Source organism: Leptopilina boulardi, unplaced genomic scaffold (genome assembly GCF_019393585.1).
Source record: "Leptopilina boulardi isolate dan_hultmark-lab unplaced genomic scaffold, ZJU_Lbou_2.1 LbouV2_278, whole genome shotgun sequence".
Taxonomy (NCBI): Eukaryota; Metazoa; Arthropoda; class Insecta; order Hymenoptera; family Figitidae; genus Leptopilina; species Leptopilina boulardi.
Window position 1 is genome coordinate 3,169,922 of NW_026137838.1, and position 16,981 is coordinate 3,186,902.

Below are 16,981 nucleotides of genomic sequence, written 5' to 3' on the forward strand. Positions count from 1 at the left end.
TTTGAATCATTAAAAAAATTTTTTTTTTTTACTAATTCTAAGCAAAAAACAAAAATTTAATAATTTTTGTTTTTTAAATTATTTAAATTAATAAATTACTAATTATTACTATGGCATATTAATTAAAATTAAAATTAAACTATTACGCATTCTCCTCTTCAAATGTTAATTTTTCGGACCAAATTTCACGTCGTAAAATACTGAATATAAATTGAACTGAAAATTTTGTACTAAAATATAATGATGTGAGGGGTGGTCAGTGATGTGTATGCGTTAAAAGTAATCATATTTTCTTGAATATTAATTTAACAAAATATTTATAAAAAAAAAATTGAAAATTTAATCCGAATTTTTAATTTAATTTTTTTTTTATAAATAATTATTATATTTTTTTCATAAAAAAAAATTTTGAAGTTTAAATTATATATATATATTTTTAGGAGAAAATTTTAGTCGAGAAATTAATATTTGCGGCGATCATGTCACCCAACAGTCACATACTGTTAATAAAACACTAAATTAATGGGAATCGAAACGCTAACTTTCTCTCAAATTATTAATTAGCATTTGACGTTGAAATCTTGCAAAGCAAAATTATATACCCTATGTATAATCTAACTTATCCTTACAACCAAGCTGGAGAATATTAATTAATGCGATGAAATTGTCGTTTATTTGTATATATTCTCATGTAGGAAATTTTGATAGAAAAAAAAAATTATTTAAAGAAACAAAATTTTTATTTCAAAAAAAAAAAAAAAAAAAATTATAAAAATAATTTAATTAAATCAAATTAATTTTTTTTATTTTTATATTAATAATTATTTAAATTTATTTAAATGAATGAAATTTAATTTATGAAATTCAAAAATTTAAATCCAAATACCTAAATATTTCGATTTTGATAAATGAAAATTTTAAGTAAATTTGAGTATATTGAACTATTTTAAACCTAAAAGCAAATTGGAAAAGAAAACCTTTTTTTTCTAATTTGTTTATATGCCAGTTGGTAGCGTGTGTAATTTAATAAACTATAATCAACTTCTTGGAAATATGAACGCCCTCATTTTTATTATATTATAAAGTTTATCAATGCATATCAAATTTTATATAACAATGCCTTACGCATTCCTTAAGGGAGACTAATTTATTATTATTATTATTATTATTATACATATATACATTGAACTTTAACGAGAATGTCAAATCCATAACAATTTTTTTTCCTCATATTTAAAATATATAATTAAAAAGGTTACCATATATTATTAATTACAAATATATTATTTTGCAACTAATTTTTATTTAAAAAAAAAAATTTTTTAGTTACAACTAATATATTTGTTAATTTTATAATAATTATTAATAGATAAAATTCATTAAATTCATTAAATAAATAAATAAATAAATAGAACCCTTATGAAAATTCCTTATAAGAAAATAATGTTAAAGCTGAAATGTTTTCAATATAATGTTTTTTGTATATAATATTTTCGCGATTATATAGGTAATTTATTATAAGAAATTGATTATAAAATTTTTTTTCTCAAATAATTATAAAAATATAATTATCAAAGACTCTGTAATGAAATCATTACAATTTTTTATAATTATGAAAATGTAATTATAGAAAATAAAATTTTTCACGTGCAAAAATTAAAATATTATAAAATTAAAATTATAAAAATTTAATTACAAAACTATATATGTATAGTTATCAGTAAAATACAAAATTAATTAATTTCTATATAATTAAATTTTTATAATTTTAATTTTATAATATTTTAATTTTTGCACGTGAAAAATTTTATTTTCTATAATTACATTTTCATAATTATAAAATTGTAATGATTTCATTACAGAGTCTTCTAATAATAATATTTTTATAATTATTTGAGAAAAAAAATTTTCTAATGAATTTCTTATAAAAAATTACCTATAATCGCTAAAATATTATAAAAAACATTATACTGAAAACATTACAGCTTTAACATTATTTTCTTATAAGAAATAATTTTCATAAGGGAAATGTACAAATATTAAAATAAAAATTATTCTTCAAGTAAAAATTATCCAATAAATGAAAATAATGATAATAATAAAAAAAATAAATAAATAAAAAAGAAAAATATAATAAATAACAGTAATTACTAATAATAATATAATAATAATAATAAATAAATAATTATTATAATAAATAATAATAATATATAATAATAATAATAATCTAATTAAATTTTGCAAAGTTTCGCAACAAACATAAAGGGAGCATGTAATCGTTCGTTTATACCCCTTTAAGTTTCTCATTTCAATTTGAAATTTAAATTATTTCACAATCTATATTCCACGACTTGATTGAAAGAGGATAAATTTGTTTACAACAAAGTTTACAACACTATATAAGTTTAAATTAAGTATATGCGCCCTTTCAAGCGAATTATATTATATACGTCGAGTTAATTTCCAATTAATTAAAATTGAAAATCCGGTTAATTAATTCAATGTAACTAATTTGAAACGAGCGTGCCTCATTGGATAAAATTAACCTTTTGTTGTTCATTTTCTTTTTAAATTATTACGAAATAATAATTTAATATATATATAATGTTAAACCCTTTATTATTGTTGATATAAAATATTTTTTTCTATTTATAAATAATAATTTATTGAAATTATTTTTTATTTTCAAAAAAATTATACAAATTTATAAATAAATTTTCTATTTATAGATAATTTATTTATATTATATTTTTTTTAAAAAGCAGACACTTATATAAGTAATTTAAATAATAAATAATTATAAAATTCAAAAAAAAAAAATTATATAAAAAGTTAGAGAATTACGTAACTTGTCTGAGCAAAGTTAATTTATTATAAGATATATATATATTTTTTTTGATTGCATGTGACGCTTCTTTTTAATTAACCTGTTGTTTATTATATACTTTATATATTGCAAACTTCTAACAACTTTCTCGTGAAAAAAAAAATTCCACTTTTATATTCATTAAAAAAACAAAATCAAGTGTAAATAATTAATTATGGAAATAATTCAATTTGCCTGTGAATAATAACTTTTTTAAAAAAATCGTGCAATTAATTAACTATAAAATAATAATGAAATAAAGGTTCTTTAATTTTTTTTAGCTATTGAACTTTTTTTTATAACACTATTTTTTTTGTAAACTCATGTATAAATTTTTCTATCAACAGTATAATAAAGTAAATGAAAAGTGTGTGCATAAATGGAAAAAGATGTAAAGAGAGGAAGTAAATCTCACTTTAGTTTACGGATTTAATGACTTGTATCGGATTTACGAAGCCACTGGATGGGCATTTCTGGGTTTTCATCTTGTGTATATATATATTTTGTTTTGCATTTCTCAAAATAATTGTACGATGTAAAATATAGGTCATTATTTTTTGTTAACTTTTTCATTTAATTTTTAATTGAAAATAATCATTTTTTAGTTTCTTTTGATTATATTTAAAATTTTTTATTTCAAAACTAAGTGTAATAATTGTGTAACTATTAAATAATAATTATGTAACAAAACAGTCATGTAACGGTAAAAATATAAATAAATAAAAATAAAATATAAATATAAAATTTGAAAATGAAAATAATTAAATATGCATTAAATATGATATTCATTTTTTTCAAATTATATTTAGTTTTTTAGTAAATAACATAAATAAATATATATATATAGAAAAAAACACAGAAAATGAGAATAAGTTCATCCAAGCTTTTTATAAAAAGGAATTTAAGTTCTACGCTCGAAGGAAAATTTCGTTTTATGAAAATCTCTACGAGATTATATTTGATAAAGAAATCGTATATATTTTTATATTATAAATATATTTATATATATATTTTTAAAAAATATTTTTTTTCCACACGGGCTAAATATTAAATGTAGAAATTTTCTCATTTATATATTTATAAAAAAAAATATCAATTATATTTCATAATTTGCTTAATTCATAAAAATTTTTATAGATGTAATAATTGAATATATAAAGCAATTAATAAAAGGAAAAAAAAATCTAATTAAGAGCCTCTCGTATTCCAAAAAGGAATAAAATTCAAAATTGTCCTTTTCTATATATATATCAAGAGTGTGAGGATTAATTTTAATGAGCCACACAGCAGACTTTACTGGATTAAATTCAGTGAAATTTCAAACAGAATTCCAAATAATTTCACATCTATTGCAAAATTTATATACTTTTTTAATTTAAAATTGTTTAATTATTATTTATTTATTTATTATTATTTTAATTATTATTTATTTAATTATTATTTATTTAGTTATTATTTATTTAATTAAAAAAAATTTTTTAATATAAAAAAATGTTATTATTTTTTTTCTATTGTAGAAATAAATTTTGAATAAATAAATATTTTTTTCAATTTGAAAAAATTTTATATAAAAAAATAATAAAAAAATCATTAATTTTTTTTTTATATCCGGGCGTTTTATGTGTGAGGGATTAGCAATTATTTTTAAAAAGATATTTTACGCTTTTCTCTCATATATCGGTTCATATGGAGTAAATGAGAGCAAGTTGGCTCTTTCGTTAATTGTTTGATCGTCTCGGGGTGCGCCACACCACAAATTACAGTATATAACACAAATATAAACGCATACAAACTTAATTATCTCCGGTATATATTAAAATTGAAACTTTATATATTTATACGTCTTCACTTTTATAAAGTAACGTGAAACGTTTTAGCCCAAAACTTTTAATTAATAATAAAAAAAAAATAATCACAATATTACACAAAATTATTTTTATTTCATTTATTTATTTATTTATATTTTTTTTATATATTATTATATTTGTTTAATTTTTTATATTTTTTTTATATTATTTATTTTTATTTTTTATTTCAAAAATTATTTTTATAATTTTTGAATAATTTTTTATTCCATAATTTTTTAATAATAAAATTATGAATTATTTAATTAAGGTTTTACTCTTTTAATAAAAAAAAATTAATTAATTATTAGTAATTAAGCTTATTTATTAGAATGGAAATTGTAAAGGCCTTCTTAAAATGCTTACAATAAATTATTAATTAATAAATTAATTATATATAAAAATATAATTAAATTAAATATAAATTAAAAAAAAATTAATACAAAAATAATTAATTCAAAAAGTAAATTTTTATTTGTTATTATAAATAACTGAATAAAAATACAATTTTTATTATATATACAAAAACACACGATATAAAACAAGTGTCGATGTTCTTGTATATATAAACTTAGAAAAAAAAAAAAAAAATTGTTATAAGAAAAAACTGAATCTAATTTGACATCTACTTTGAATTTTTATGAGACTACATTATATGGGGGAAAAAATATTATGTCGCATAATATCTAAGATATCATTGAAGGGTCTTCAATTTTCTTTATATATTTATATCGAAAAAAAAGTTGCCACTTAAAAGGTTTTCTTGTGGGCAAACAAAACCAATATTCATTTAAGCAACATAAAATTAATCTTAAAGCTTGTCAGATTTTTTTTATTATATAACAATAATGACTTCGTTGTCTCCAATTTCCTATATAATGGATTTTCCATGAAAAAGAAGGGAAATTTATTTTTAAAATCAAAAGCAAAAAAAAATTTTTATTATATTTTTAAGATTAATTTTTTTTAATATAAATTTTAACTATTAATTAATTTACTATTATTATAATAATTAATAATAAAAATAATAATTTATTTTGTATTCCTTTAAAAAAGCCGTTTCCAATTTTCATCCTATTATCATTATTATTATTCAATAAATAATCATACCATTATGAATCATTATTATTTTTTTTTATTTATTATTAAAAAATTTTTATTTCAACTTCTTTAATTGATTTTTACTGTAAATAAATTGAAAATTAATAATCTGCAATTTATTTGCGAAATAAATTTGAAAATTAATAATCTGCAATTTAATTGAAATAAATTTGAAAATGGTATTATATATAAAAAAAAAAAAATGAGCACCAATAAATTGAAATGTTGAAATGGGAGCACTTAATAAAATTGATTACTTCCTCTCTTTGCGATTAAGAAAATGTATGTTGGTGCCAAAAGAGTTAAATACAATTTATGAGGACAAAACTACAGAGCAGGTGCTCATGTGTTTATGAAGTCATTATAGGGTTATAAGACCACGACGCGACGGGTGTCACATTGTTTAATGAACAGCACAAGAAATATTTTCGCGGTGTTCCTATACATATATATATATACACTTTATATCGCGTATATTACATATTCTTGAATAAAATATGATAGTGTATTTTTCATAATATAAAATTGTCGCGGAAAATTTTCACCAATTTTTTCATATAAAAAAAATAAAATTCTATATACACTTTATCCACCTCTTCATGAAGTCAATAAAAAAAAAATTTCCCATTTAAACAATTATAATTAATAGATTCTTGTTTGGATTTTATAAACAATTGAAAAAATGGAAAAAAAAACCAAATTGGAATTTTTTATAATTAATATATTTATTAATAAAAATTTATTTAATTAAAAAATTAGAAAAAAAATTTTTTAGTAGTAATATAAAAAAAAAAAAAATTGTTTGCTTAAATTTTTATGAGAAATTCTTGACAGATTTACACTTCTTGGGTTACACTATATGAACGATTGGTTTTTATATATTGATATTGACAATTAGTGAGCTCGTAATCTTATTATAGTGATAATATAAAAAAAAAAAAGGCGACGAAAATATTAGCTAAAGAAAAATCTGAAACCCTTATTATATAAGGGGTTATTATTAATTAATTATTATTATTATTAATTCTATCGATATTTAGTTTTTTATTTTTTTTCAATTATATAAAATTATTATTAATATTATTATTACTTATATAACTTTTTTTCTTCTTTGACAAAGAAATTTTTTTTTTTTATTTATTGTGAATTGTAACTGATAAATTATTCCATATTATAATAATAATAATAAATGTTGAATTTCTCGCAAATAAAAATATGAAAACTAAAAAAAAAAAATAATTTTTACTAGGAGTATAGAATTCACGCTCAGTAGAAATATTTCTATATAATTTAAATTTCAAAAAAATATTCAAATTTTTATTTTGTCCCACCCATTGGAGCGAGAGAATTGTAAAATTTTACATATGCCACACTCACAAGGGGGTTAAAGAAAGAAATTACTCTTTACCTTCTACAGGGAATTCATTTTTTTTTCTCGCTCTCTTTCTTTTTTTTTGTATATCGTTCAAAAAATTATATTTATATTATATATTGTATTTTTATTAATTTTTAATATTATATATTTATATTTTTTTTTTTCTATTTAAAAATATAAATATTTATATTAATAGATTGAAAAAAATAATTATATAAATTTTTTTTTTTTTTGGTAAAATAAACAACAATTGATATTTCAAAAGGAATATTCCATTCATATTACAGAATATTCCAAAAAAAATTCCAATGGAATATTCCACGATAGAATTTGTAACTAAATTTAGTTCTTTAAAAAACATATATTTTTTTATTTTATTTATCTCAATATGTTTATATATATATATATATATATATATATATATATATATTTATATATATATATATATATATAGAACCATTAAAAAGGAAATGGAAAAAGTTTTGAAACACATTTCTCGCATTTTATGTTTCTATATATATCCATACTAAGAAAATGACATTTCAAGCGTAAAAAGCAAAACAAAATGCACAAATGTGGGATATATATGTATGCGCAAAATGTCATTTCATTCATTCGTATATATATATATATATTCATATCACTCAGTCTTAAGCGCTATTATATTTTCACTATATATGTATGGGGTACACTAATACCAAAGGAATAATTTAATTTTCAAATAATTGCCTCAACTTTTCTGTAATGAAAGAACACTTAGACGAGGATATTAAACTATGATTATTATTATTATATTCGGTTATTTTGAAATGACAAATAAAATAAAATCCCAATTAAAAATTTTTTTTGTAATAAATATTTAATTTAGGAATATACTCTCTAAATCTGAATTAGTAAAAATGTTTACTAATTTTAATTAGTGACTCAATTTTTGCTTTAGAATTAGTTAAATTTTACTAATTGTTAGTAAAAGTTACTAAAAATTAGAAAAAATTTTACTAATTGTTAGTAAAAGTTACTAATAATTAGTAAAATTTTACTAATTGAGAAGCAAAAAGTGAGTCACTAATTCAAATTAGTAAACTTTTTTACAAATTCAAATTTAGAGAGTAAATATTATAAAAGATATTCCGAATTTTCCCATACGAAAAAATATTTCAAAAATGGGAAAAATATTCCTTAAAAAATATTCTATCAAAGAGAAAAAAATTTTTTTTTTTTTCAAATTATGAAATAATTACTATAAAAAAAATAATAATAACTGAAAATATATAGAAATAAAATAACTTTCAATATCTTTTGCGACGAAAGTAATATAAAATTTTGTAGCTCTTATATATACGTTTGATATTATTTTCTCCTTTATATAAACTGGCACAAAAGGTGCTCAATATTTCGATGAAAACTTTAAAAATATTAGCACCCAATATATAGATCATAAATAACTCTTTTTCAGACCATTCGCGTAAAAGTCGTTTCCAACTTTTGATTTTCGTCTCTCTCTCTTTCTCTCTTTCTTTTTGATATATTTATTCACCATCCGTTGAATGATAGCTGAAGATCCAATCAAATACATAAGAGACAAGTGTAACACAATTTTTTTATTTCCTTTTTTTTTTTTTTGAAATAAAAAATTATTTTAATTCCCATTTATTTTTCCCCATTGAATTTATTGGGACAATTTTTTTTTTATTTAAAAATATTAACAAAATAATGTCGAAACAAAAATTAATAATAATAATTATTTATTAATATTAATAATATATAATAATTATTTATTAATTATAATTATTAATTATAATTATTAATTTGTGTTTCTACATTATTTTTTTTATAATAAATTATTAACAATAATTAAATTGAATTATTTTTTTTTTGAATTCGTATGATGATTTTTAATTGTAGAAAAAAAATGTTTTCGTTCCTTTTTTATACATGAGGAAGTAAAATTGGTTTTTAACATTTTTTTTTCTTTTTCTTTTATTGACCATCAATATATGGAAATCTTTCTAATATTATGATGAATGAATCAAACCATTCATATATATATATATATATGTCTTTTACACGCGTGTTGAAAGAAGGGACTCAAGTTCTTTTCTCGCGTTCACAATAAGATTCACAATATTATTCTTTCTCTGTTTTACATTTCCATATGAAAAATGGGTTAAGAGTCGTTTCATGAATTTAAAAGAAACACTCATATTTTACTTAAAACAAGATTATAGAGTGTATAAAAACGAAGTATTTTAACATTTCTTTTTTTTCCCACCCATTTTATATATTTGATAAATTCTTATATTATAGTTTTGTATTTTTACAGTGTATATACAATATGAGTCTTATCATCACTATAAAGTGATGGTATAAGTGACTATAAACGTCTTTTTTTTGAAATATTAACAATTTTTTCTTGCAAAAAAATAATTTTTTCCTTACAATTTATTATAGTAATATTTTATTGATTCTAATTTTTAAATATTAGAAGAAAAAATTTGATTAAAAAAAAGAAAAGAAAATTTTGATAAAAATGAGATTTTTTTTTATATACGGATTACGATATATTGCGAATGATTAGAAAAAGGGCGGTTTCTATGAGAGGGGGTAATTATTTTTATCTATATAATTATCTGAAGGGCTCTTAGAACCCTTGATAACGTCATAAAGTCTTTTTGCAAAGCTCTTAATAAATTAAACCGCAAGTCATCTATATATATATATATACATTGACTTTCTATTGAACACTATATATATATTGCTATAACTATAATTGATTTTTTATGCCTTCAAAATATTTTTTCTGGCACCAAAAATTCGAAAACAAATTTATTTATTTATTCACAAGGAGCGGAATATTTGTTTGTTATTCACTATAACGGGATAATAATTAATTATTTCATTCATCTGAAATTTATATTTATATATATTTATATATATATATATATTTATTTATTTATATGATAATATAAATAATTATTTTGTAATTATTATAATTTATTAATAATTTATTATACGAAATTATTTTTTTTTTTTTAAATTTTCAAATTCCCGTGTGGAAAAGTGATGTGGGCCCCCAGCGGGGGCCCTTATGGATCGCCCTCATGCCATGAGGGCCGCATATGGATGATCCATAGGGGCCCCTCATGGAAACGACATGCTCATCGATGAGGGCGCCCGCATGGGCGATCCATGAGGGTGCCCCTACGGGCGCCCTTATGGGCCCTCACGTTTGCCCTCATCTTGCCCTCAAGTTTGCCATAATGTTTTTTAATCAATAATATTAATAATAAAAGTTAATTAATAATAAATAAGCTTAAGTTATGAATAAATAACATATTTATTTAATAATTATTCAATTTTAAATTAAATTCTTACTCAAATTGAATTTATTAATTAACGTTCTAATTAATTAACTGTCGGATATAATTAAAAGTAATAATAAATTAATTAATTAAAAAATTAAAAAATATGTAATTTATGCATACTATTAACGGATATTTTCATTTTTCAATTAATTCATACATAGAATTAATGATTAAACGCAAACCTGAGAAATAAATAAATCTAACGCATGGGGGGAATCGAACCTACGACCTACGGACTATGAGTCTAACGCTTTACCAACTACGCTACGCACGCTACTTCAAAACGAATGCTAACTTCTTGATGCTATTTAAACTTCAAAAATACCTAACAAAGAAAAGTGCTTAACATCATTTAGTTAAAGTTAAGATATTAAATTATATTTTCCAAATAAAAGCAATTTATAAAATATAAATAATTATATGCTTTATGATTATTATCATGAATCATCTCAGGTGAATTTTCAAAAAAAGTGTAAATATATTTTTATTAAAAACGCGTTTTTCGATGTTTTGAATCATTGGAAACATTCATTTTTTGTTGATAAAAAAATATTTGATTTTTGGACTTAGAAAATTTTGCTAATCGATCATGAGGGCGATCCATGCGGGCCCCTACGGTGGCCCTCATCTATTTTGCCATAAGTGTGAGTGTTATTTTCAAAAAAGTGTAAATATATTTTTATTAAAAACGCGTTTTTCGTTGTTTTGAATCATTGGAAACATTCATTTTTTGTTGATAAAAAAATATTTGATTTTTGGACTTAGAAAATTTTGCTAATCGATCATGAGGGCGATCCATGCGGGCCCCTACGGTGGCCCTCATCTATTTTGCCATAAGTGTGAGTGTTATTTTCAAAAAAGTGTAAATACCCAGGTGCGAATTTCGGTCGGCCGCCAGAGTTGGTTCGTCGGCCCATGGTCGGCCCAACTCTGGCTGCCGACCGGTCGGCAGCCAGAGTTGGGCCGACCATGGTAAATATTTGCACCCAAAGTTGGGCCGACTATGGCTGCCGACGTCGGCAGTCACAGTTGGGCCGACCATTGCAGCCATAGTTGGGCCGACTATGGGGGATTATGGTCGGCACAACCTTGGCAGCCATAGTTGGGCCAACCTTGGCTGCCATAGTTGGGCCGACCAGGGGGGGTAATGGTCGGTCCAACTATGGCAGCCACAGTTGGGCCAACCATGGCTGCCATAGTTGGGCCGACCATGGGGGTAATGGTCGGCACAACCTTGGCAGCCATGGTTGGCCCAACTGTGGCTGCCATAGTTGGGCCGACCATTCTTCCCCATAGTCGGTCCAACTATGGCAGCCACAGTTGGGCCGACTAAGGGGAAAATGGTTGGCACAACCTTGGCAGCCATAGTTGGGCCAACCTTGGCTGCCATAGTTGGGCCGACCATGGGGGACAATGGTCGGTACGACCTTGGCAGCCAAGGTCGGTCCAACCTTGGCTGCCATAGTTGGGCCGACCATCATAAAGTAAATTTCTCTCCTACCATTGACAAATGTAAAATGTTTTTGTTAATTTACTTGTAATTGATTAATTTAAAAAGAAAAAAGGTTATATGTGATTAATTTATTATTTTGAATTACTAACTTTAATTTTTTTCAAGCTGTAGCTTATAACATTTATTTTTCTCCGTGACTCATATGTCATTGCGTAGTGTAGTGGTTAGCGTATTAGACTGCGGTGCGTTAGGTTGCGAGTTCGATCCCTGCGAGCGTTAAAAATTTTAATTTGTATATATGTATGTTTACGATTGCGTTTAGTGTTTAAGTATATAAAATAAATGTATAATGAATTTAAAATGATTACTAATATATGTTATTTGTATAACAAATTTTTATATTTTAATGTTTATGGTCGGCAAAATTTTAGCTGCCAAGGTTGGCCCAACCATGGCAGCCATAGTCGGGCCGACTATGGCTGCCGACCGTCAAGTTGGATGGTCGGCAGCCAAGGTCGGCCCAACTATGGTACCCATAGTTGGCCCGACTTAGTCGACCATAGGTCGGCCGACGTTATCAATTCGCTAGTTGGCCCGACCATCGGCAGCCATAGTCGGGCCGACCAAGGCTGCCATAGTTGGGCCGACTATCATAGCCGACGGTCGGCAGCCATAGTCGGGCCGACCATGGCAGCCATAGTTGGGCCGACCTCGGCTGCCTTAGTCGGGCCGACTATGGCTGCCGACCGTCAAGTTGGATGGTCGGCAGCCAAGGTTGGCCCAACTATGGCTGCCATGGTCGGCCCGACTATGGCTGCCGACCGTCGGCAAGGATGGTCGGCCCAACTAGGGCAGCCTTGGTCGGCCCGACTATGGTACCCATAGTCGGTCCAACTTAGTCGACCATAGGTCGGCCGACGTTATCAATTCGCTAGTTGGCCCGACCTCTGGCTGCCCGAGGTGGGCCGACCATGCACATGGTCGGCCCGACCATGGGCCGACCGACAATTCGCACCTGGGTATATTTTTATTAAAAACGCGTTTTTCGTTGTTCTGAATCATTATAAACATTAATTTTTTGGTGATAAAAAAATATTTGATTTGTGGACTTAGAAAATTTTGCTAATCGATCATGAGGGCGATCCATGCGGGCCCCTACGGTGGCCCTCATCTATTTTGCCATAAGTGTGAGTGTTATTTTCAAAAAAGTGTAAATATATTTTTATTAAAAACGCGTTTTTCGTTGTTCTGAATCATTATAAACATTAATTTTTTGGTGATAAAAAAATATTTGATTTTTGGACTTAGAAAATTTTGCTAATCGATCATGAGGGCGATCCATGCGGGGCCCCTACGGTGCCCCTCATGGATTCGCCATATGGATCAGCCCTCATGGGCCCCCGCCGGGGGCCCCGAACTCTTGAGGGCAAGATCGTGGCTTTTTCCACACGGGTTGTTTTAACAATTAAAAAATAAGAATAGAAAATGTTTACTGCGTCTATAAACGGATTTGAAAAGTTAAGACAACAGGCGCGACTCGTAATAAAATTAAAAAGATTTTATTCAGTTCCCATGGACCCGAAATAACTTTTAATGTGATTAAACATATATAAAGATTAAATTCTAATGAAATTAATTTTAAAAGAAATTAATTCCTAATAATATGTATTTTTTTTATCATTTTTTCTTCATTTTTTTATATTTATGATGAAATTTACATATTATTGAAAATTTTCAAATTTTCAATTTTTTTTCACATCTTTTGTTATATTATTTCTTTTTTGAAAAAAAGTGCTATTGACTTATTATATTCCTTCTGAAAGGAAAATTTTTATATACCTATTTTGCGATGCATATTACACAATTCACGTACTTAGCATATATATACGTTGTATACGTTGGCAGTGTGATTTGACAAGTTTATTTCAAGAAAGTGACCTGGAATAATCGATCTTACTTAAGGAAAATGAGCAATTCAACACAAAATTTATATTAATTTATCTTTTTTGTTAAATCGAAAATCTGATTTTTAAAAAAAATTTTTAATTAAAATTATTAATTATTAATTATTAATTATTAAATAAGTAAATTATTTTTTTAGATATACAAATTTTATTTACGATAATTAATTAATTAATTATTATTTATTTATATATTTATTATATTATAAATAATAATAAATAATTATATGATTATAAAAAATTTTTTTTGCTAATTACTATATTTTTTTTCAACAGGAGGACGGAGATTTTAATAGTGAAAAAATGCAGGAGACGATAAGGGAAAATCAAGCGAAAAATTGTCAGCCCATATTTAATTCATTGCCTGGTGAGTGGGGATTATTATTTTTTTTATCTACTTTTTTGATATAAGAAATTTTTTTTTAAATAGAATTTTGGTTTTTGGATTAAAAAACAAAGAATTCTAAAAAAAAAAAAACTCAATGCTTTGTGCAATATTATACAATAATTAACCCCTTTCAATTTTCCTGCATATGCAATAAATATAAAAGTTTAATGTCCTATGTGAAGAGAAAGCAATAAACGTGAAGATAAAATTATCATAAACGACACGTTTTATCACTTATAATACACATGCAAATTTTTACGATTTATTATAAAGTGACAAATTTATACACACATACAATATTTATTTCTTATTTATTTAAGTAAACCAACTATAAAATAAAAATAGAAATAAATATTTAATTCCATTAAAGAAAATATTAATAAATAAATAAATTATATTTTTTTAATTTTGTATATTAAACCAAGTCCACTTCTGGGCCGAAAGGCTGAAGCTTAATTAATAAATAATAATAAATAAATAAATTAATTAATTAATAAAAATAATAATAAATATTGAATAAATTTTTTCTAAATTACATTTTTTAGCATTTTAATTATAAAAAAAAGAATAATAATTTAAAAAATTATAATTATCTTCCTTTTATAGTAAATTAAACAGCTCAAAATGGCTTTGGTATAATTAATTTTACCGAATGATCAATAATAGTTTAATTAAACGATAATTGCAGGACAAATACAACCCTACAATTATAGCCAAACTATATATAATAATAAACTACATAAGAGAAATGAAAACGATTTTTTACTCATTTAATTTAAAAATAATAATTATTTTATTTTTCTCTTTATATTATATTTGATTTAATTGTAAATAAAAAAATTATTTTTAATTATAATTATAATATTAAATAATTATTCATATTAAACTAATATTAGTAATATAGTAAATTTTCAAGAAAAAAAAAAATTTAATTCAACAATTAATTCAATTTAATTACATACTGCTGTTTATCAGCATTTGAATATAGCGTGACTTTAAGTATTTTGTGGATTATCTTCTAAATAGGGTAAAATTCGTCGAATTACTATATATACGAACATTAACGTAAGAGAGAAAAAGAGAGATAATAGCCGTACCCACTACTCACGTGTGATACGATAAAAATCAGAATTTAATTTTCTTTATAAACAATAATATTATTTTTTTTAATAATTTTTAATGCAATATTTTTTTTTTAAATAAATAAATTAATTAATAGGTAATAATTAATTTTATAATAATTTAATGATAATTTAATGATAATTTAATAATAATTAATTTTATAATAATTTAATAATGAAAATTTAATAATAATTAATTTTATAATAATTTAATAATAAAAATTTAATAATAATTAATTTTATAATTAATAATAAAAATTTAATAATAATAATAAAAATAATTAATAATACTAAATAAATTTATTATTGTTCAATTAACTTGAGCTACTGGTTTAAAAATATATATACCTTATAAAGGAAAGATTTTAATTTAATCAAAATGGAAAGGAAAGTGAAGAACAAAGTCTCCTCTGGCCTTCTAAGTAGATACAGCCAGATTTAGTCAGACATTTGAATACCTAAAGCTCTCCCTCTTCTCATGAGAGATTTAATTAACTTTTTATTTAATGTTTATAATGCTAACTATACAATTTTGGAAATATTAAATTCAATTAAATTTATCAATTATTTTTATAAAGAAATATATTTAAAAAAAATATTATTAATAACAATAAATATTTATTTTTGTATTATTGTTATTGTTCTTGTTATTATTTTTTTTTTATAATTATTATTTATTTATAAATAAAAAATCAAAACAGATTAAAAAACATTTTTTTCACAATTTATTTTATTTATAAAAATAAATAAAAAAATAAATAATAATAATGTAATAAATAATGTAATAATAATAATTAAATAAAATAATTTTTATTTGTTTTCTCAATAAAAATAAATCGAGGAAATTGTAAATTGATTGATCAAAAAAAAAATTTTAATTGATATCTATATTGGTTACGCAAAAAAAAAATATTATCTCTTTTTAAAGAAGAAAAAAAAAATCACACGCATTTTATGAAAGATGAAACGCTATATACCTATATATATATATTATTGTTATCATTCTAGATTTAAATCATTTTGAATACAAATTGAAATTTTCACAGGCCAAATTATCCCCTTCGTGTAAAGTAATATTGTCTACATTTATCTCTACAAAAATGGGGAACATTAAACATTTACATTAATTTACATAAATGAAAATTGTGTTAGACGACATTCAAATGAACGTAAATTTAATACTATCTGCTTTTATATATATATATATATATATCAACAATATATATAGGAAGTTACGTAAATGTGTATACGAAAGTAGACAGTTTTATAATTTGTAATGCATTTTGTTTTTTTTTTTTTATTTATTAATCCCCGAAATATAAATTCAAAAACTAACAAACTTCTGTTCCTAGATTTAGTACATTTTTTATATATATTTATAACTCATTTCAAAATATTCAAAGTTTTGTTTGCTATTTTGATAATTTATTAATAATATTTTTTTTTAATCACGATAACACGGAATATTATTTATTTTTTTGGAATTTTAAATTTTGAAAAAATACTA

The 16,981-nt window shown here is 23.1% G+C and overlaps 1 protein-coding gene across 5 annotated transcripts in view; it reads left to right on the forward strand.

The window, feature by feature from the left end:
• LOC127281740 (secretin receptor-like) overlaps positions 1-16,981 on the forward strand; it is a 41,506-nt gene that overhangs the window by 14,128 nt on the left and 10,397 nt on the right. For all 5 annotated transcript variants that reach the window (XR_007843082.1, XM_051305610.1, XM_051305611.1 and 2 more), the window contains one exon: positions 14,242-14,332. Coding sequence is in view for 4 of the 5 variants with exons in the window: in XM_051305610.1 (XP_051161567.1) it covers positions 14,242-14,332 (91 nt within the window). In the remaining variant the exon portion in view is untranslated. The remainder of the gene's footprint in view (positions 1-14,241; positions 14,333-16,981) is intronic.